Here is a 23482-nt window from a genome sequence, read left to right as displayed (position 1 = left end):
TAAACCCAGCTGAAAGCACCATCTCCAGGTTCATCAAGTGCCACACCGCGTTTGGAAAGAGGTGCTAAAATACCCACAGTCTCCAGATTTGTCCTACGTACATTTCTCCTGAGTATTTCCTGAAATGTAAATTTCCTTTTCTTGGTTCATGTCCAGTGGTCAGCTGCCTCCTGATCCAAAGTGATATACATCCCAGCACGTGTTATGACTATAATCATAGAAAGTTTCTGCTGGAGCACGGAACTTTCCCAGAGAGGATTCAGTTGAGATTTTTTGAGGTACTGCTTATCCTGGGATGAAAGAGGGTAGACTGCTGTTTTGTTTTGTTTTTTTAATATATTGTGTGCTTTAGAATGTGTTTACACAAACTGTAATTTCCAAATGCATCTCTTAGTAAATGTCCATGTCTATATTCCTGGCACACAATATGTTAAAAAAGGGGGACTTACCTGAACCCCTATGATATGGTTCCATGCTCCAGTACAGTATCCAGAGTATCTGTGATGTAAGAACACTGTGCATATTGGGGCTTTATATCACTGTGGAAGCTGGCAGCAGCAGAGATCAGTGCCACAGGACCTGAAAGAAGGAAAAATAAAGCATGCTTTTAGGCAGCAATATGCCAAACACCCACCTCTTTAAGAAGGATGTAGAGGCTTCCAGAAAATAAAAGAGAATGCAGTATCTGTGCAGCTCCACCGAAGGGAATGCCGTTTCAGACTTATTTCTCACATAAGCACAAGAAATAAATGGTTAAGAAATGAAGGGGAGGAGGAAGCAGAGAATCTAAAGGGCCCTACAAATACAACTCCCACACGGGTGTTTTGAAAACAACTCTCTCCTTTTTGCCCCATTTCCACAGCACAGCTGGAATCCCGTTCTGACACCACCCCCTGTTTCGAAGGCACTCACAGTCTTAGCAAAGCACCTCTCCACTGCAGTGCCTCAGGATTCTGCAGTGTCACTCCTCTTCTGCCTGGCTCTCTGCAAAGTGAAGTCATAGGAATGGATCAGCCAACCTGACTTCTCACTACCCTGCCCAGAATCCTTTGTGAACTGAAATGAGTCATCGCTCTGAAAAAATCCACCACGCAATGTTCCAGGTTTCTCCCTACGTTTGCACTGGCTTCTTTGTCTTTGAAACCAAGTGCCTCTGCTTCTGGAACCGTGCCCAGCTGCATTGTACAGGATAACAAGCCAGCCTCCTCGTTAAGTGGACAAGAAAGCTATTTACATGCATTAGCAAAGACAAGTTAAAGCTCCAACCCTCCGGTCGAGATAAAAAACGTACCCCCAACATCTCTTCCTGATTTAACACACACACACCCCCACAGTACACAAAACCACAAATGCTCAGACACACGTATACGCAGACACATACACACATGCTTACACAGAGCTGTATTTTCCTGAACTATTCACTATTTGAACACGACACTAATTTTTACTTTATTGATTCAAAGAAAAGACTTACTCTCCTTTGTCAGTCCCAAAGAATGCTGCAGCCTTGCACGTAACAGACAGCATTGCTCTACACTGGATCAAAGTTGTGCTGCTGCAACTGTTTATCAAAAAATTAAAAGCAGTGGACAAGTTCCTGCAAGCTCGTTTTTCATCATTCCATTCACCGTTTGGGCTCACAACAAAGTGAGCCCTGAAACCCCGCCAGGCAGAAAACGTCAAACTGCTCCAAGTGCTGAGAGCCAGTGGAGCTGCCTCAGCTTCTGCTGCTCCTGACAAAGAAAGTAATGCTCAGAACGAGGTCACTGTGTCACCATCTCACTCCCAGTGCTAGATTTCCCATTGCTTGCTGAGGATATGCTAAGCTGGAGCATCGAAAAAAAACACAGAAGAGGAAGGAACAGCACGTGATGAGGGACAGATGCAGCTTGGAAGGAACATTTTGAGTTATTTGGGAATTTTGATAGAAAAAAAACATTTAAAATTGTCTTTACTGTAAGAGACCTATTTCTAGTTGTGATCTGTCAAAATGAGGAGACCAGGCAGGCAGAAACAGGAGCAAACAAAACAAGCAGCACTGCCACGGGACCCTTCTTTAAAGGCTCCTGTATTCCAAGCACTCTGAAGTGTAGCAGGCACATAACCCTCACACTCCTGAAGCACAGAACTTGAGGACCCACCTATGCTGGGTCACAGTGACTTCCTCCCAAAGTGAGCACTCTGCTGCCAGCCCAGCCTTGTGATGACCCCAGCAGTGAAAGAGTTTGGCCTAGCCTGAAATAGCTCTGTTTCAAGAGGACAATACAGAGCTGGCTTGCTCCACTAACAGATCACTCTTGTTCACAGCTCTGTGCCAACTGTTATGCAGCAAAGCCATAGTACAACCAAGTTGATCTACAAGTGTAAGGCATGCAGGGTGCTCTGCTACATCTGCACTCACACAGCGGCCAGGATCTCAACATTAAAAGCTGAGAGTCCGCTACAACACACAGTCATCGTTTCCTGTGTTCATTCCAGGAAATCTTCCTTCAACTTCATAGGAGCTTTGCTTTCCCCAAGGCTCCAGGATCAGCCACAAAGCTTCCAGCGAATCCAACTTGGTGCTCCCAACGTTCAGATTCCCCAGGATCACCTCGTGGAAACTCAGCCTGCTTGTCTGCTGAGCCCACACCCACTGCACTGCAACGAAACTCATTCCAAGAAGAAACATTTGTGTGTGCTTAAAAGTGAATTACAGCATGCACTTACTGCACAAAAGAACAGGAGCAGCTTCAGGGGATGCTGAAGGTGGAAGGCCAACCATTGCACATCAACACTCAGCTGCTGAAGCCTGGAGATGAAGAAGCGATGGCTACCCATCACAGGCCATCTGCCACGACCACCACTTCCACCAGAAGTGGCCTCACTGAGCACCCCGGGGAAAGTGGCCCAGTGATGGCATGGCTTCAGAAGAAACCAGACCAAAGGACATCAGAAAGACGCAAGGTCCTTCAGACCTCATTTTCCTGGCTGTAAGAAGCACACTCTTTTAGGGTGCTCATGTCCGTGTCCCTCCTGTTTTGTTAATCTTTCTGACTTACAGTTCTTAAAAAACCCACAACCAGAATCCTGTACCATATTCTAATGCTCCTGCCAATTTCTCACCTGCATCACATACAAGGAAATTTACATTTCCAGGCTTTTGGTGGATACCCTGCTTTACATGAACCAAAAATGAAAGTTGTTTTTTTCACAGCTATATTACACTGGCAGTCAGCTGTCACAGGCCCCACAAACCACCTCTTGCAGGTATCTTTTTATGCTGTTTCAAGCAGATGAGGTGGAGGCAAGCACTCCAGTCTTTGGCTCCCAGGACTGCAACTTGGCCCACTGACACTTCATCACTCACTTACTGGGTATGAAGCCCTGCCTATCCAAGTCTTCTAATTTCAGCATCTCCATTGCTATAGAGCCACACAAACTAAAACTAAAAACAAGTGACACTTTACACCTTGCTTAAACAGGTTAAAACCGGGACCCAGTGCAACACTTGCTAAATCACTTGCTAGGTAACACTTGTTACTATCCAGTAAACAGTGTCTGAATGAGCCCTTCAGCCTTTACAGAAGAAGCAGAACAACCCACAAAACTTCACCCCAAGATAGTTGGTGGCTGAAACAATTGTGTTTTTAGAAAATCACCCACCCAGGCAAGTATACATAAAATAACAATTTTATACAATTTAACAATTTATACAATTTAACAATACATAAAAATAACAATTTTAAATCACGGGAAGAATTCTCTACGTTAGATTTTACAGCCAGGACTGTACAATGGGATGGAGGAGACTAAAGAACAGCAAAACCTTGATTTATTTTCTTGCATAGAAACCTGTTACTATAAATTCTGTGAATTAATACCAAACTTACAGCGTTACTAACCTAAAAATAAATAAATAGATGGATAGATGGACAGGCAGATAGACAGATAGATAAGACCTGCCTATTTTCTGGCAGTACACAGTTTAAATGCAAGGAAAGACAAAAGCATTGAAAAGGACCCAGGTTTCACAAAACAGCACAAGCATGTGAGAAACAAAAGAGAAAACCAACAATGATAAACCTCGATGTTTTCTTTTAGGGCAGGAATCTCATAAGAGATCCTTTTTCCAACACCCCTACAAGAGCAGAACATGGCTGTTGGAGCGCAATGATCAGCTGCCTTAGCCCCTCGCTCCTCCCTATTGACTTCAGCGTAGCCAGCACAGTGTCAGTGTGACTGGGAATGCTGCAGCACACACGCAGCAAGTCGGCAGCTGGAATTCTTGGAAGGTGAAAGGATGATTAGCAACACATGCCGACTCCTCTTATTTTATTGATTGCTGTAACTGTGGCAGGATTTTCATCCCAAAGATAACACAGAGGTGGTTACAGCTTTGCAAACAAATAGTGATGACTGGCAGATAACTTCAGGTTAGAGTAAGAGTCTGCAACATTGAACCAAGTCCCATGGTACTGCAGCAGTCTTTAACAGCTCAGTTTTTCCTGGCTAGGAGAGAACTGATGAAAAGGCCAGGGATGGAATCAATTATAATAGTGCCAAAGTGGTTTTAAAAAGAAAAGGTTAGACACTCCAAAGACTTAGCAGTTTAGAGTTCACTGGGTCATTTCCAACTAGTGTAACTACCAGCAAATGCAGAAACCAAAACCTACCTCCCCAAATAAATGACATATCTGGAAGCAGAGGTCCTCCCAGTTGAACAGCTCACTAGATTAAATGCATTTCCTCCCATCCATCTCACATGGACTTTGCTTAATTTTACTCAGTACTCATTACATTGCAGTAAATCAAAACCTTCAATGCGTGTTTTACTACTATTACAAGAGTAAAACCTTCCTGCATGCTATTTTTCTAGAATCTGAAAATTTCCCTGTCTGTGAGACATAAACTGAACAGGCTATTTCAAACACAGACAGAATTATCAACTTCACAGACAACTACCTCTTGTGCGACTTCATACGTATTTCCTAATTCACATGAATAATCATCACTCATCCACCAGTTCCACCAATTTGACACCAGCAACATGCAGACCATGCTCCTGAAGTGGCAGAACCAAGGGTATTACAGCATGACGTCCTCCCATGCTCGCTGCATTGCCTTCCACAATACTGCTGACGTCACTGCTTTGCCAAATGGTTCATCTGCCTCACTCCACTGCTGCCAGGCCCTTCTGAGGCCCTCGTTAGCCATCTTAATGAATCTGAGCAACTGTGACCAGACAACCCACCCTTCAGATTTCTAATGCAACAATCACAAACCAAACACTGCGCATAGTACAGTTAACCATTTCCTGGGATGAGAACTGGATGTTCCTCTTTTTTCTCCCCTGTACTCTACACAGGGCTCAACAATCACAGAATCCTTAAGAGTTGGAAGAGATTTCTAAAGGCCATCTAGTCCACTTCCCCTGCAATGGACAGGGACATCCACAGCTAGATCAAGTTGCTCAGAGCCTGGCCCAGCCTGGGCTTGAAAGTCTGCAGGGACAGGGCATCCTTGTGCTCCTCGAGTGTTGCTATGACCCAGTTTTCTGAAAGACGAAAGCACGTAAAAATAGTTGTGTGTTTGCCCTCTTATCCAGTACAGAGGAAACTAAAGTAGGATATAAGACTGGGCTCCTGAAGCAGTGACCTCAGGAGCTGCTCATGGTCTCAAATGACACTGAACTAAACCAAAAGGCTACCAAAAGAAAGAGGAGTAACTTCTTGAACAAATGTCCACATGAAATTCTTAGATCAAAACATAGGGGATGTATAAATCCAAGCTCTGGATAAATACATTTCATGGCATGATAAGAGAACATGCTGCACTAACCAGCCCTCACCAGGGCTGAACAGAGCCTTAGAAATAAGTTTTGAAATCTGTGCTGTTTCTTCTGTTTGGTACCAAGAAATTTTAGCCTTAGAGCTAATGTACAGGCTTTTAAAGAAAAGCCTGGGCTGTGAAGATTGAAGTATAGTCAGCGTCGGATTGTAGGGCAAAACAAAAAACAACAGATACAAAGAAAAACACAAGAAAGGTTAAAAGGAAATGCGAGGAAAGAGATGAATACTGTTTGATTCCGAAAGCAGGCGATGCAGCAGATGTGATGCTAATGATGAAAGAAGACTTGCTAAAAGAATCCAAATGCTTAACGGGGCTGAACGGAAGCAGGAATAACAACCAAATGGTGAGAAATAAACTTTCCAGCTGTAGGAAGGCTGGGAAAATCCAAGGGTCTACAGGATTGCTGGAATAAGCAAAGTGGGAACGGCTGTCTGTTTTGGTGAAGAGAGAAGTGAACAAAGGGACAGTTGTTTTCCACAAGCCAATCTGCATGTGCTCTGCATCCACCAGGCGCTTGCCTTTGTTTTGTTCTCTAGGCTGACCTTCACCTTGTGCTACGAAGGACTCAATGAAAGCCTCAATTCCCAGCCCCAATTAAAAGCCTGAGAGAACGAACACATCTTGCTGTCAGCCCAGAGCTGAAACCCAATTGCCAGTGCTGCAGCAAAGGGAGCATCCTCCAAAGCTCGTGCTCTGACGGACGGAACCTGCATCCTCCAGTGACTGCAGATGGGCTGTCACTCTTTGGAGCTTGTAAAGTTCCTAAAAAGAAGCACTGGGTTCGTTCTTCAATGGGTTGCTTCTAAGCTTTTATGATGCAGGAGCAAAGCCAGCAGAAGGATGGGAGTTTAAGGGGACAATAGAGAAAACACAGAGTACATTAGTGTGCATGCTAATAAGGTACACATGCAGTACCGCTCCACTGAGGGAGCAAGCAGTTTGGGCAGTCTGAACCAAAACATATGAAAGCTGTTAAACATGTCATCACCAATACTGTCTTCAGAAGTTTACTGCTGCTTTACGAGAACCTCTTCAAAACACACACACACAAGTAGTTTCTAGAAAGGAGGTGTAATCCACCAGGACTTGAAAATGCGTGGCTTCCCAATGTGTGTCTAGTGTGTCATGTGTGGTCTGCCAAGCCTTTGCAGGAGGATTTTGCTTAACTTGTGGTATTGGATTTTAATTGTGGTACTACGTTTAATTGAGATGTTGCACTGCAGCTTTATTATGCAGCATCTGGTTTGGTACACTCCCTGATCCCAATTTGGGGAATCTCTGGGTACAGGGATAAGATGGAAACGGACTGCAAAGCTTTTGTTTGAGAGAATATTTCACAGCCAGAACTACCACCACGTAATTATACCTATGGAAATCCACACTTACTCTGGAATGAGTGATTTTTAAACCTGATTTAGCATAAATACCTTCCAAATATTACACCAATGACTGCAGCTGTACAAACGTAATCCTACTAAATTCCTCTGCAGGAACTTTCATATCACACATTGAAAAAAAAGTGAAAACAAAAAAATGAAATCAATTGTAATTAACAGTCAAAACAGAATACAAATTTTAATAGAGATGGAAATGTGTCTTCCTGTTGTTCAGTAACACCCCTCCCAATGTATCCAAAAATTAAACATTTAAAATACAGGAATTATTCTTTTCTTTTAATAATATTTTTTGCCTGGGTTCTGGTAACTTCACTATTGAAGACGGAAAACCACTGAGATGTAAAGATACAAATTCTATTTCTCCAAAAGCTTCCTGTTATGGTCAAAGGCAGAGATATTAAAAGAGCCAAGTTTGGTTCCCATTGCCATATGTTGTTTCTAATAGTCACAGCTTGTGTTTCAAAACCGATGTAGGTTTGTACTTCCCTTTATCTACACTGAGTGCTGCTGTACTCTCGGTACTTCTGAAAATAAGGACAGTCATGGAGGAGCCTAATTTTAGACACTCGTTCCTGCAATCTGGCAATAAAGCTCAGACTTGAATGTGAACAGAATCCATGCATGCAAGTTACTTAGTAATATCTGAAAGTCTCAGGCCTAACCTCTGAGTTATCATCTCCTTCATATTTGAATAGTTAAGACCCTAAGTGTCTGCTTAATGGCATAAATGTTTTACTGATATGTATTTCATCTTGTACCTGAGAAACTTCTCTCAATGGAATTTTTAGTGTCACAGCTGTTTACAAAATATGCTTTGGTTTTACAAAGTCATATTCTTCAGCTGAAGAAGAGGGATAGTAACAAGGAATTAGACAAAATAATTCCACTATTCAGTGTCATTTCCTCCTGGTGTCTTTAGAGATCTAGGGTGAGAAAGCTTTGTCTAACTTCCCAGTGACATCTTCGTGCTGATAAGACTTTTCAAGGGTAGGAACAACTTTGCCAAAAATAATCACCACAAATTTGCCCCTGACACACAGCCTCTGACTATCATTCATCACCTATGCAGACAGGTATGATACGTGTGTGTTTGCCACACAGCATTCCTTGGGAAGCACTAGCAGAACACCAACAACACACATGCACAGAGAGCTAGACGGCTCCTTCCTACAGCAGTGAAGTCACAGTATAGGCCCTGTGATATCACAACGTTCTCCACAGCAACAGCCTATGAGGTCACAAATAACAGATTATCACTTTGCTACAGGATTAAGGAAAATAAGAGGCTGGTCTGTCAGGAAGATGGGCTTTACTTCAAATAAAGGGAATTAGGAGAATGCTGAAAATAAACGGGCTGTAAATTGTCTTTGTCTGACAAGTCCCCTTTCTTAGCTGGTACTGTAAAATAAGATACTGCTTTCATTGACAGCTTTGAAGGAACCGAGTGAACTGGAGGCTGTCTCTTGAGTTATTACACAGCAGATGAATCCTGAAACAACTTTCATATCTTTTGACTCATCAGTTGTTTGATTTTGCAAGCGCAGACAGACCCCCCTCCTCCCACTTTTTGCTAGCTACTTTCCTCACAGGTGTTCAAAGCGGGCGCTAAAGTAAAAAAAGAACACACACACAAAAAGAAAAAGCACAACAGAAAAGGAACAAGAAGTCTGGACGCATCTTGTACCAGAACATCTCATTGCTAAGGTAAGAATCTGGGAAGATAATCCAAACTGGGATCTATCTTCTGAAAAAAGATTGAAAACAGTACGCATTTTAAGTTACGGTGCTTTAAGTACTTGTTTAAAATGCAAGAAACAGTGATTGCTTAGAAGAAGCTTCCCCAGAGAATATGCTTAAAGTCATAGGAATCATTCTTGCAAGAATTACTGTTAAAATGAAATACTTGTCCCAAAAACTTCTTTACGCTCCTGGTGATTCATTTTTTCCCCAACAGAGAGGGCTTACTCTCTTGTAAATACAGACTTTGAAAGTTTTGTGGTCAAGGAGATGATCCTGCCCCTATGCTCTGTGCTGTGAGACCTCACCTGGAGCACTGCATCCAGATGAGGAGTTCTCAGTGCAGGAGAGACATAGTTGGCACCTGTTGGAGTGCATCCGGAGGAGGGCCGCAAAAATTACCCAAGGGATGGAACACCTCCCTATAAGGACAGGCTGAGAGAGCTGGGGCTGTGCAGCCTGGAGAAGAGAAGGCTCCGGGGAGACCTGAGAATGGTGGTGAGGCACTGGCACAGGTTGCCCAGAGGATGCTCCATTCCTGGAGACAGCCCAGGTCAGGATGGAGGGGTTCTGAGGACCTGACGAAGCTGTAGGTGTCCCTGTTCAGTGCAGGGCAGCTGGACCAGATGGCCTTCAAAGATTCCTTAAACTCAAATAATTCTATGATTATTCACAGAGATCATACATTCCATGCATGCTCGTACATTAAACCTCTTTTCCCATATTTTTGTAGTAATTGCCCACTTTTCCAGAGACTTGGCAACTCAGGCAGCCCAATGTCTGCAAACTAACTGCATACAGATTCATCTCACACGTGCAGGAGGCCCAACATATCATGTCTGCTAGCCGTGCTTAATTTATCCGTCTGGGACTGTCCCAGATTTATGATTAAAATCTAGCAAACCTAAAGCAGCCTGTTTTGTAATTTACAATTGGTGTTGTGATGCAACCACAAAATGGTTTTACAGCATGAAAGCATCTTGCAGCTTCAGGAGAACTGTGAGTAAGGCCCTGCTCAGCTTATCCTGGCCCAGGGAGACATCCAGCACCAAGTTCCAGTAGCACTGCCCACTTACACTCTAGGTGGAAAATGGTGGGCTGCTCTGCAGCTGCTGACCAAGCTTTCACCTACAGTCCTATTGTAGAGTCTGGAAAGCTTAGATCTCTGTTTTGCAGAGGAACAAGAGTAAAAAACAAAAACAACAACAAAAAAAACCCACTAGTGATAAATAATACAGGCAGACTGGTGATCTGCTTCATAGTGTTTTAAACACGCTTTGAAATTCTGCAATGTGCTTAAGAACACATTTGCTTCTTTGCCCTCCAGCCCAGTAGCGAGGAGCCCCGGCTTCCACGTGCCACATGTACTCGCTTTGCCACTCAGCACTCCAGCTCTCCGGGGCCGCATACAAACAGCGAGGCTGTGCCAGAGTTGGGCCGGACCCCGCCGCTCCCTTTCAACCCGCAGCGAGAAACTGACGGCCGCTCCGCAGCGGCCCGCCGCCACTGCCCCATGCCAACGTCGGTTAGAGGCCAGGCGCCACCGGCGCTGCCGCAGCACGAAAGCGAGCACGCAGGCCCCGACGAGGAGGGATCTCCGCCCGGCTTGGCACCTGCGCATCGCCCCGCTCCCGGCATGCCCCGCGCGGGGCTCGGCAGCCCGTCGGCATGGCAACGCGTGGTCCGTCAGGGGTCCCCACGCTGAGCCCTGCCTTCAGCTGACATGCAAAGCTTACACACCAAGAAGCAACATCCGCCTCGCTTGAAGAAACTAACCTTACCTTTGCACCAAGCACGTTCCCTGCATCTTTCAGTCACAACGAGCGCCGGCGTTTTGCCTCACATCCACAGCCCCAAGCTAGCAGGCGCACACACTTGAGACAAGTGGACCTCAAAACGTAAAATACAACGAAGGTTTTTGTTGAGTGGCTTCTTTGGGGCTGGGATTGTAAGGTTTTATTGCTTGGGTTTTTCATTTTTGGCTTAAACAAACAAACAAAACAACGACAAGGTGATAAGGCAGATCTCTATCCAGTTCTCCATCACCGTGTCATCCTTCCCACCTGAAGCACAGGCATACCACGCTCTTGGTGCTCCAAGAGGCAGCACACCACAAAAATCCTTTCACACACCACAAAAATCCCTTTGCACACCACATGATGGTCCACACTCTGGAAACAGGGCAGGTGATGCCAGCCAGGCGCTTCCAGAAGTGCACCTGAACAGCAGCAGCAAACAAGTAACCCACCCTTACTACTAGAAGACTGAACACTTAACTATTTTATGTGACTTTTTAATCCAGTGCCACTTCATTATCGGTCTTTAAGAATGCAAAAAAAAATTATTCTTCTATGGCTGTTGCTAAGGAAGGCTCTACACCTGTACTAATATTTAGGCATTCTACTTGTCTAAAAAGATGTCATCTTCTAAATAGATTATAGGAAAAGGAATATTTTTTGCACAAGAATGGTGAAATGACCAGCTACCTCTATCTTGAACGACTGCAGGAGTTTCTTTGTCTCAAACATGCTTTGTAAAAACAGAAACCAGCAAACAAAACCTAAAGTTGTAGAGCAAATGAGAACGTTGCAACATCCTCAGCTCCTTCCACTTCTGCTTATAAAATGCTGACTACATAGGCTTTTAGGCAAGCAGGAGATTTTGTTTCCAGAGCCAAATCACAGGCTAGCAAAGGTGTCTTGCTGTGGATCCAGAGGATGAATGTGAGCTTTGCTCTCAGTGCGGATCAAAGGCTTTCTTTCAAGTGTAAACGGTCATCTTGGTTTTTCAGGGCTGGTCAGTCTTACAGTCCACTAGAATCAACAATTAACCACACAAGGCTGGTGGATATTTACAAGAAAGCTAAAGCAGGGTTTATGTCAGAGTAACATGGTGTTTAAGACACAGCTGATGCAAGCCCTAGCGCAAAACTGAAGGTCGGCAGTGTGCTGTGGTCAAGAATCAGCAGAATGACTTCATCCTCCTCCAACTCTCAGGCAAAAGGAGGGGAGCTGAGAAGGGACAAGCAGCCAATTAACCACTGATTCAGCCTGAAATTCAATGTTCTTCCCTTTATGAGCTCACTCATCATTTGAATCACTTATGCAAGCTGCATAAATGCTTTTGTTCCAGTAGCTGACATGCAACCCATTACAGGAGTTGGCTAACTTGAAAGAAGTGGAATTTTTCTGCTTGAGCAAGGGAAAAATAAAAATAAAAATCAAGAAAGTAGCATGGCAGGGTCATTACCAATATTGAAAAGCAACTACTACCATTCAAGCTGGACTAAGAACTGCTACATGGCACCCGAAGTGCTAGGTAGGATTGCCCCTGCCCTGCAACTACACACCAAAAACGTCCACATAATTTTCTTGCCTGCGCTGATTTCCCACAGAATTGCTTTGGCTCCCATTTGTCATCAATATTTGAGACCTTTAAATGTTGGCAGTCTTCTCCATCAACACAACTGGAACACACCACTTTCTCTACAATTCAGGTATGAAGAAATGGTTCCTTACAGGGAAGCATCAGCAGTCTAGCATTTTACAAGATCTGGAAGAAGGCATGTCCTGCCCCAAGAAGTTTACAGCCTACTTCAGAGAAAGCCAACATGTTTCAGATAGAATCTATGAGGCCATGCAAGCATGAGATCATTTCCTCTGTGTGATTTTTAGCTTTACATACTTATCAATTGTTCCCATTTAAGAAGCTCATTTGGGGAAAAGAAAAGGAAAAAAAAAAAAAAAAAGGGCTCTTCATGATTTTATCAGTTTTGGTTTTTGGCCTTGGGACCAACCATAAACCTTTAGTTAATAAGTATTTACGATTCCCTTTGTCCTCAAGTAGAGGAGGAGGAACCTGGCAAACAAGAGAGGACAAGATGAATAGTGATGGCTTCCAGCAAAACTAGCAACTGCTCAACCAAATTGCACAATTCATAAAGGAAATGCCACAACTGCTAGCTTAAGGATAATAAACCTACAACCGAACTTCGTAAATTCTATTGGCACCTCTTGTTTGTATTCAAATAAAATAATTAAATATGTGTTTACATATTTTTTAAATATGTGAATGATGACCAAGCAAATTAGTTGTAACGAGAAACAAACATGAGGCCTGGCACTGACCAGCAGTAGCTCCAGGAGGAGATGCACAAACAGCAAGCCTCAACTCTGCCAGCCTCCAAGAAGAGGTCCAAGACAGGTCCAGCACACTGAACGCCAACAGACTAATCACCAAGACTCCTTCAAATACACCAGGAAACAGCTTTGATTCAAAAGAAGGGGAAGTAAGGATGATGTAAAACACCTTTGTAGTGTTTCAATGCCATGACATGATGGAAATGTGCCTTGGGCCTAGCTTATGCTACTCCTATGGAGTAACTCCCCAGCCATTTAAATTTTTGTTGCTGCGTCGAACGTAGTGGTGCAGAACTACATTGCTTTGTATTACCAGAGCTGACTGTGCTAGAGTTAGCACTGCCCCACGTGCACTAAATGAAATCATACTTACATCCCCTAGCATGCAGTGTACTGTAGTCATAAGCTTGGCCCTTCTAGACTTTTTTTTTTAGTGTGCTCCCATGCCAGAAATCTTTCATTTGCAACAGACAGATATAAACATACATCTCTTTCATTTGAAACAGCCAACAGATAAACATACATCTCTTTATTGCCCTTGAAACACTCACATGAGTGGCATACATTAGAAATGAAATATTCTTCTCTGTGCTTAAAATCCTGCTAGCAAACTAGGTGCTTTTAACAGGTCCATCTGGCAGCAGAACCAGTATAAACAGAACTAAACTCTCCTCAACAGCTGCATGCCCGAAATCAGTTTTAAATCCACTGTTAAGACAAGCAAGGCCCTGTCTCAAGGGAAAGTAAGAGGCAGTGGCACATGGCCAATGCAGGAATGGGGAACCATGGCCTACGGCCATGTAGCCACCAGGTGTAAGGACTGCTCAGTTACTATGACACTGCATTGTCATATGGCCAGCCATACCAAAAAATGACTGACACGGTTAGCCCCTGACAGCAAGTTCACATGACAGCTGGAATTTTCAAAGGAGTTTAAAAACACTCAGTAAATTCCATCTGGGCTTAGGACCATCAGAACTGGTTTTATCAAGACACTAACCTCTGTCAGAGCTCCCTAGAGTTGGCAAGCATCATTTGTCATATCCAGTAGACCATCAGGACTTCAACCAAGGAAGGACACATAGATGGAATAAACAAGGATAAAAGTAGCGAGCACACATTCCAAGAACATGCTTAAAAATAGTGCTGTTTTGTCAGAGACAGCATGTACCCAACTTCACCAGTATTACCAAGGATCTGTTAAAATAACACCACCAGCAAGAAGTGAGTTTCTTAAGGAATACGGTATATTAGACATCAGAAACCAATCATTCTCAGGGAAAATAACATGCAGGAGAAAGAAGGCAGAATACTGCATTTCTCCACTACTGAGAATCTCCCCCAAATGCAGAAGATTACACACATTCAGAAAGAATGGCTTCACATGAACAACGCCCACCGAAATGAAAATGGATCAGAAAGTCAGACTGATTTTATGAAATACTATTTTGAGAGAGGGAGAAATTCTTTGAGAAATGTCAGAACTTCCTGTTACTGTATTCCTAAATGAAGTATTTCTTTCTCTCCCTCCAAATTAGTTTGTTCTGAAAGGCTACACTAGGTAGAGCAATATTTGAAACATTTAAGCAGTCAAATATGAAATAAAACAGCCTGATCCTGATGGAATTAAGCATTTCATCTGATCTCAAACTACTGTTTTGGGGATTTTCTTCCACATGAAATTTGACTACTTCAGAGCTCTGTTTCAAATCAGAAAACAATTTCCTTTATATCTCGAAAACCTCCACAAAATAGAGCTTCTGTCTACTAATCAACTATATGTAAGACTCAAGTTTTACAACATGACTTTCAACATATGTCCTAACAAGAATATCCAGTATCATATATTTCCTCATGCGAAACTTAAGAATCTTTACATATTACTTGCAAAATGAAAACTTCTATTCAGAATGAGCAAGACCTGAAGTTGAAGGGCTTTCACTACCTTCTTCTATATCTCACTCCTTGTTCTGTTAGTTTATCTTGCAAATGCAATACTTGACTGGCTTGCATGTGTTTATAAATATGCATGTACGGCTCAGAGTAGAAAAGCAGCAACACCATTACATCAGCCTGAACACCTGCACCATGGTGACTGAAGCAGGGAAGGCTGTCTGTTGTTTCTCTTTCTTATTAACATCTAACTTCCTAGCTTTACAAACTAAACACTTCTTTGCCTCTAACACGAAATGTGCTGGCTGGAGACGCAGGTCTTTAAGAGAAAAAAAAAAAGGAGGGAGAAATATCTAACAAATATACATATAAACCTTATAATGTCATTTACCCCATGTGACCATTTGTGTGGAAAATGTTTAAACTGTTCCATTAAAAATCTACAGTCCTAAGGGAGCTTTTTGAGTTATACACGAAACATTTTGATGCAGATTGAGGGCATTAAGTACTTTATGCATGCAATAAAAAAGGTTGGAAGAAATGTTTCAAAAAGAAAGCAGGAATATTTTATGTCTGACACAGAGATCTCATGCATCGCATTTGTAGAGAAAACAAACTGAAAAGAAACCAAAAGGAAACAGTTTCTAAACTAAAGTATAAATTCCAAAGACTTACTCAGCAGCATCTAATGTAAACAACTGTTGAAATAATTTTTCTTCTAAATTAAAGTGCAAGCCTTAGGAAAAAAGCAGATCTATTTTGCACGGCAGAAGTTTACCACTCCTAATGCTAAGCTATGTGTTATGGCAGATCTGACAGGAAGGATACAAGAAAGAGAGCTGAGGCAGCCCCTCACCACGCGCCACCCAGAAACCATCTTGTTTCAGCAAACAGAAAATTCAGCCAGGAAATGAGATGAAGATTGCTAACTGTGACAACAGCGCCATACTGGCACAGCAGGGGCAAAATCCCAGCCTGGCTTCAAAATGGATCTAGAGCCATTTATTTGGATTCTAACTCATTCGCATCAGCAAGAGACAGTACTCAGCCCCAAAATCTCGTTTCTTCAGATTCAGTAGCTGCCCCTGCTAGAAGGTAGCTGTGGGAAAGGCATTAGCTGCAGAGGCATCTGAATACCTGGAAGACAGACTACAAAGGAGCAAGCATTAAGACAACCCCCTGAGGGACAGCAGGACTGCTTTAGAAATGTTTATTTTTAATTTCAAATCTTGATTTTGAATTGATAAAGAGAAGCCCCAAGCAAAGCAACCGGAATAGCAATAGTCTGGAGCATGATTTCATCTTCCCCACCTCATGAATTGCCTATCAAGTCAGGATACCATAAAGCTCAGCAGCCTGGGCTTGCTGCTGGAAGAACACGAACCTACCAAAGAATGTGAAGCTAGCAGGGTTTGTCTGGTAAGGCTAAGATGTGCTGCAAAGCAGTGGGTTAAGCAATTTGAGTGGATGAGGCAGGAGGCTCAGGAGTAGACAGCTTGCTCCTGGGAATAAGAGCTGCAGTGTCAAATCAAGCGATCCTGCAGGAGAGCCAACCCCCATTTAGTCTTTCTCCCATCTTTTGCATTGGAGCCCAGATACTCACTAGCACTGTTTACTACCAATTATTCATTACCAGCAGGAAACAAGAAAGTCCTATGACTTACTGCCTCTCACACTGATGAGCACCTAACACTAGCGTATTTCAATGGAAATTAATGATGGATAGTGTCTCACAAAATGAGGTAGACATACCACAGGGAATATCCCCATGCCTCTGTTGCACTGGATGCATCACTCTTGTAACAGTCAGGGCTATTCATTAACCAGTTATTAGCTGAAAAAAATAAAATGTCTGTTAAAAAGCAGCACCAATTTTTAGAAAGTGCAGTTAAACTAAGACACAGCAAAATTTTAAGAGGAAAAAAAAATCTAGCTAGAAACTTCATCCTGAACTTCTGTTTTAAATAACTGGAGCTCGTATCTTGTAGAGAGCTGCCAAAAAGTCCAGGCAAGTTCTGAGCGTGTTAAGAAAATGATACATTTTCAGGAATAGCACAGACAAAGCTGTGCAGCCTGTTCAGAAGAGAAGTTCTCAACCCGAGAGTTAATTCTGTGCTCCCTTCTATTTGCAAACCCAAAGGATGCCCACAGAACTACATGGGTGAAAGTCGTATTTTAAACGTGTTTCTAATTATGCTGGGAACAAGGATCTGCTTTAAGAGTCATTCACACAAACTATTTCCATTTGTTAAAGCCATTATCCTGATTCTCTGACTACTCCCCCTGCACCCCTCTGAAGAGAAGAAAAAAAACCAACAAAGAACAATTTAAATGTATTGATGTGACAAATACCAGACTCCAAAACACAGATTTAAATGTACTTGAACAATGCACTTAAAACTCTCATCCCAGTACCTTACCTATTCACATGAACTTCCTGAGCTCGTTCAAAATATAAGCACATGAAATTTGCAGACGCAGGAAGAACTATCTAGCCCTCGTAAGAAGATAATAAATCACAATGTTAACTTTTTGCTTTCAAGGCTGCTCTCAATAGTTGCTTCAGTGATCTTGATTTCAGCCCTGTCCCAGTCCTGACATATTCTGCTCCAGAACACACACAGAGATCAGAAAAGGTTTGCTTAAGATTCACAAAGATAAAAAGCACAGTGAAGTGCTCACTATCATGTCTGAAAGGTCCAGAGGAAGGCACAAGAAGGTTTGGGGAGGGCTCCAACACGAGGGAGCAAAAGAGCAAAACATCAGTTTTTAAATTCCTGAGAGAAATCATGTAAAGTATTAGTCAAATGGATGTGGGTTTTATTTTTTTGAAATTTATGCTGAAAGAAGACTAGAACAATCTAAAAGAGAGAATGAGAGAGGTATCTCTACTAAGGAGGTTCCCAAATGATGCTAATGCCATCCTTTATGAAGTGCTGCCATTTGAAGAGGAAAATGTCCAGAAAATGCTTTACCTTCAAAAAAAAACAAACAAACCTGAATATGACTATCATCAGGAGGAGACCTAAAAGCAGTCAAAACAAACAAAACCAGCAGAGTAGTCCAGCTGGCTACCCAGGTCAAAGAGACAGAATTAACAAGCTCTCCGCTTGACTGCTGTGCGGTCATTGGTCAAGCCAAAGCTTGATCACTGTATACTTCCCAGCTCTTACCAGGTCTTCGCAGGTCCTCAGCAGACACTCTCCTGTAAGATACTGTTTTGACCATCCATTCCTGCAGTGCCCACTTCCGCACAGCTGAACCCACACTGTTCAACAGCAGAGCAAACCTCACTCTGCACACCAAAGATACCCAAAAGAATACACCTGACTTCTCCTGAGCCTTGAATACAAGCAGAGCAAGCACTGTAATTCCAATAAATGTTCTCAAGTGATGCACATGACAAGCAGTGAAGAAACAGCCCTTAATGTCAGAAGCCCTAGGCTGGCCCTCACTGCTAAACAGGCTCAGCATCCTGAACACATTTTCCATGCATCTATTTGAAATCAGACCTGACTTGCAGGCTCCGGGCAAGGCAGCACCGTATGTGGGGTGGAACCCACAGACTTCAAATGCTACTCAGTGCTTCCAGTCATGAGACAAACAAGTGGAGAGAGGAGGGATTCCTATGCAAATAACTGCAGAAGGCAGCATACCTTGCTGGAAGCAGCTCCCTTCTTTCAGCTCCATGACCAAGACAGATTCCCAAGAACTTGCTTTCTTGGTTGTCTCTCTCACTCTCTCTCTCCACTCTCAGGATGTAATTAAGGTTCAAAGCGAAGAAAGAAGGGGAACCAGCTCTGTGTCAGCGATTAGCTCAACATCCTGTTAATATCCACTCATAATCTCTCCCAGTCTCAGCATGTATCACCTGAGAACTCTTCCTGAAGAAGAAGCTTAAGGCATTTTATGAGACCCTAGGTAGATTAATTTTCCAGTGATTGCCTCAATGGGTTACCTATCTCCTCTATTTCTGGGTATACATTAAGTTACACTGGGAACAAATAACATCTTCTGTGAGCATATAGCCAGATACTATACACTCACAAGCCCCATCCTTCTCATACCAGACACTGTATCCCCCACATATGAAGACTATGAGCTCAGTTAGAACTGGGAAATCCTGTTTTCCCGTGAACTAGGACATCCTTCATTTTATACATATAAAGCACAACACAGCAGCTAGAATGACCTCAAAAGCCTTATTCCTTTCTTTTTTCTTTTTTTTTTTTTTAATTCTAGTTCTTCAGCTTACTAGCAAATCAAGATAGCCTGACAGACTACGGGTGTCAGTAGGCAAAGTAATAGGGAAGCAGGCAGTCAATTCCCAGTTTTGCCTTAAGCCCTCCCAGCGTCTTGGGAAGACAAAGTGATAAACATTAAGATACTGGAGTGAGGTGACCTTAAAGTTAAAAAGAAGACTACACCCTTGCTGCTGACAGGACCATGTCTATACGAACAAAATACGTATGTACCCTCAGATACACAGAGGTTCCCACTACTAGACAGTGGCTGAAAGACAGAAGGTTAAAAATGACTCCTACATCTTTTATCTTTTTAGTATTAAAAAAAAAAACAAACAACAAAAACAATCAATTCACTTAAAGAATCTTTTCTGGAGGATGTTTTTTGCATGTAACATGTAACTATGAGGATAAGAAAGATAAGGGCTCTGCTGGGAAAAAAAAAAAGCTACCAGAGAATGATTTAATGATTTATTCCACACTCTTCAAATTCCATAGTGAAGTCTCTCTTGCAAACTGTAGTTAGTAACCTGAATTGTACTTTGGTGCACTTTTATTTCTCTGACAGAATTTATTGGTAGTATAAAGTGTACAAAAATGTTTCACTCTGCACATATTTTTCACCCCTTTTCTCTTGTCCTCTTAGGACATTGTTTAGATCCTAAGTCTTCAAGGCATTTCCTATACCTTATTTTCCATGCCCAGCACAACAGATCTCCTTAAGCACAATTGCAATGCAAATAAATAATAATGGTAAGAATCAATCAGTCTCTTCTCAGCTGCACACCACACACACAAAGTGTGATGAAGTCTTATTGCTTGCATAGCCAAGATCTGAATTTCTGGTCATGGCAGGTCATTGTCAATAGAAGGGGACAGATGGGTTGGGTTTGACTGGGATTGAAAGGAAAGGTCAAGTCCAAGACTTACCCAGCAGAGGTCAGGCTAAACCTAATTTTTTCCTTCACGAGTTCTAAGAAATTGTCTCTGTAGGTCTTTTTTTTCCATGCCATTTCTCTTCAGAATCAACCAACCAGAATACAGTGTGAGGTATGAGTTATTGTGAAAAGCTTTTAAAAGAATGAAGTTTGTTGGCCAAAGTACTTCCCAAAAAGACCAAGACAAAACAAAATACGTATCTTATTATTTGGAGGCCTTGGTACTTCCCTTGGGCAAATATGTTAATGTATAAACTCCGCCAAACGATAATACAAGTTTGTTGTAGAAGTGTCAATAAAGCATTGTGCTTGATCTCCAAGAATATTTGAACTGAAGTTTGCCTAGAAAAATTACGCATCTACAATACTTGTAAAGATACATATTTGTAAGAATTCATAATGAAAACACACATGGGAGAATCATGAACGTTCTTAGTTTGTCAACTGTCCACAGAACCAAAGCAATAACATCACGTATGTGATTTATTCCACAGCTCAAGGAGCAAAAGACAAATGGGAAACAGTTAAAGAAAGACAGAGATAGAATAAAATAAGTCTGTAGTGTGTTTGTACACATGACAAAAAAAAGGGAAAAAGAAAACCTGTATAGGCCCCCACCACTTTCACCAGAAAATGTGAAAACAGTACAAAAATCAATCAAAGCACACATAGAGTTCAGCATTACAGTACGCAGTGCTGAAATAAAAAACGTGATACAAAATGAAGAAAGCACAGAAAAATAAGAAGACAAAAACTGCTGAATCATAAATAGAAGCACATGCACGTCTGTGATATGTATGACTGCAAGTAGAAGTGTATCACTTATTGAACTAACTTCTCTCCCAGCATAAGCCTTGGAGGTCCTGCTAAGGCAAGAAAGTCTTTGGCACAGGTAAGGTGTTTGATACCATTCCATATGACAGCTAACGCCAGATCACTGAAGACAAAGGTTGGTAGACCTTGAATATTGTTTAAATCAAGGGGATAGGTACATCGTGCAACACTCAGCATGGCAAACTGCAATGCCGCATTTCACAGAAGGCCTCACAGCTGATATGCAGCCTTCTACCTTGGTACCTAAGGAAGAAAAGCACTTTAAGTGTGACTTGGGAAGAACTGCATTGCAGGGAGTTGCCCAATCTTTGTTTAAAATACATACATTTAAAAGCCATGCACTTTACTGCTGCAGGGCAGACATCTAGCACATCAGGTTACCATCTCCTTGTAGGAACACCAAGCCTGGTAAAGGCAACTCCGAGCCCCTTTGGGCTCCTCACACCTTGTCCAGACCTGTCAAGGATTTGACTGCAACCACCTCCCACAAGGACCATTCGCCACCAGGCACTTTAAGGAGTTGTCACTCTGTTCTTTTCACTCTACATTATGTGGCCAAATCCAGACTAAATGTTCCTAATGACAAGATTTAAAGCACAACTAGATCTCTTTCACAACCTACGCTGGTACTTACACCTTGACTGAAGGTTGCTTTCACGCGTTGGCTCTGCACACAGAGAAAAGAAAACTACCCACGCTTGGGGAAACATAATACAGAGTTCCAAAATCAATGCTGTATTTCTATATAGATAAAATTACCTGCAATCCTAAAGCACACTCACAAACTATTCCGGTCTGAATACTTGGTCATGTAAAAGATACTGCAAGGATGCCAGAAAGAGTTACCTTCTAAACATCCCTCAAACTGTATACACTTTGAGGATGCAATTTCTACAATGATGGAAACGATCACATGTGAAATCCCAGAGAAATAGCTAGCAGTATTAAATTTATTCATTCAGAAACAGTTTGAAATGAGGATGAAATTAAGTTCAAAATGAGCTGTGGCACAAGCAGTATAGACTGCCATTTCCCCTTAAGTACCTTTTCTGCCAAGCAAGAGTCAATTACAGAGACTGAAAACGCTCGAGCATTCTCCTATGTGACGTGAAAACCATCTACTGAAACTCGGGATACAGTCAAAAAGAAGACACAGATTAGGACATGAAAACAAGACAGACACCACTACTGCTCCTTCAGACGCAGCTCATTCCTATGGGCATTCAGCAGACATTTTTGCTTCTGTGCTATCCCAGCCACCCTTCTTCCATCGCCCAGCTAGTGATTAATCACTCTTCAGTACAGCAATTCATCCAGACATAGGAAACAGTAAGACACTGTGGGAATCTTATGTTTCTGACTGCTTTCCTCCACCAGTGAAAATAAAAGGAGTAAAGACACATGGAAACTTTATATAGTATTTCTGGTTGCTGAAATGAAGATACTATTTCTGACTAATGAAAGATAACCAAGATCTTGTCACAGAGAGAGGGAAAGAAAAAAGCATCCTCATATTAGCCACTTAGCTGCCACTCAATACTTACCCCATCACGTTCATGGTTCTGTGAAAGTTCCTTCCATGGACACACTTCCAAAGCCAAACACAGAACTAAGATGTCATAAAAGTAGCACTGTATTCTGCGGTGAAGTGTGCTCAGCACCAGCTGTGCTTTGCCAGCCATGAAGCTGCCCTCTTGTATTCCACTTTTTCAATTCTATTATCCAATGCACTGCTGCCATCACCACTTTGTCTTCTTCCTCCATGTGCTTTGAGACAGCTCTTGCTAAAAACTAGCCAAAAAGTAAGCTTGATTTATATGGCTAAATTACCTCACTTACATGAAAGCTTGCCCCAGTAAATTGAATTTACAATAATAATAAAATAATGAGAACCATTCTCTTGGGCACATCTGAAATTGGATGCTAACTGTGATATACAGCCCTGGTTAACTGGCGCAGCTCCACTCCAGGAGGCAAACTGTACAAGAATGGAGAGCAGTTTCCCCCCCTCCCCCGGACTTTGTTTATTCATGCTATTCTTGTCAAAGGCATCTTTTGCATGTACTATTCCCCAGCTAAAACTCCAGAATTTACTTTAGTTTAGTTTTAAAGCACTGTTTGTGCACAAATACTCCAATCCACTTGAGAGGAATGACTTGTATTCACATGAGGTCAGAATACAATCTTCAGAGATCTCTTCCAACCTAAATTCTCCTACTCCAGTACACAGATGGTCACTCGGATGACAATTTGTATACTGGAAGCAGGGTACAGTAACCAAGACCTGTGTAGTTCTACTGACAATACAGATCAGCTCTCAAGCTAAACTTCGGATGCCCATTATGCAATAGTAAATGGTGATCAATACAATGTCTCAGGTTTGCAAACTCTGACATAACTGTATCCTACAACACACACCGTCCCCTTAGGTATGATAGTGATAGCAGGACAATTAAGCAAACTTAAGT

At 42.3% G+C, this 23482-nt stretch overlaps 1 protein-coding gene across 9 annotated transcripts in view; it reads right to left on the bottom strand.

Annotated features, from left to right (window-relative positions):
• The window catches only part of STOX2 (storkhead box 2), a 126690-nt gene that overhangs the window by 23418 nt on the left and 79790 nt on the right, over positions 1-23482 (bottom strand). For 2 of the 9 annotated variants that reach the window (XM_052682618.1, XM_052682617.1), the window contains exon 2: positions 450-579. The exons of 3 other annotated variants lie outside the window; for them this stretch is intronic. In XM_052682618.1, the coding sequence (XP_052538578.1) occupies positions 450-522 (73 nt within the window). In that variant the 5' untranslated portion in view covers positions 523-579. Of the gene's footprint in view, positions 1-101; positions 394-449; positions 580-634; positions 885-912; positions 1180-23482 lie in introns of those variants that run through there. 4 more of the 9 variants (XM_052682616.1, XM_052682620.1, XM_052682621.1 and 1 more) reach the window with 4 other exon arrangements.

This window comes from Tympanuchus pallidicinctus, unplaced genomic scaffold (assembly GCF_026119805.1).
Source record: "Tympanuchus pallidicinctus isolate F22 unplaced genomic scaffold, pur_lepc_1.0 scaffold2, whole genome shotgun sequence".
NCBI lineage: Eukaryota > Metazoa > Chordata > Aves > Galliformes > Phasianidae > Tympanuchus > Tympanuchus pallidicinctus.
Note: the sequence above shows the minus strand (reverse complement) of the source record. Positions and strands in the feature narration are given on the sequence as shown.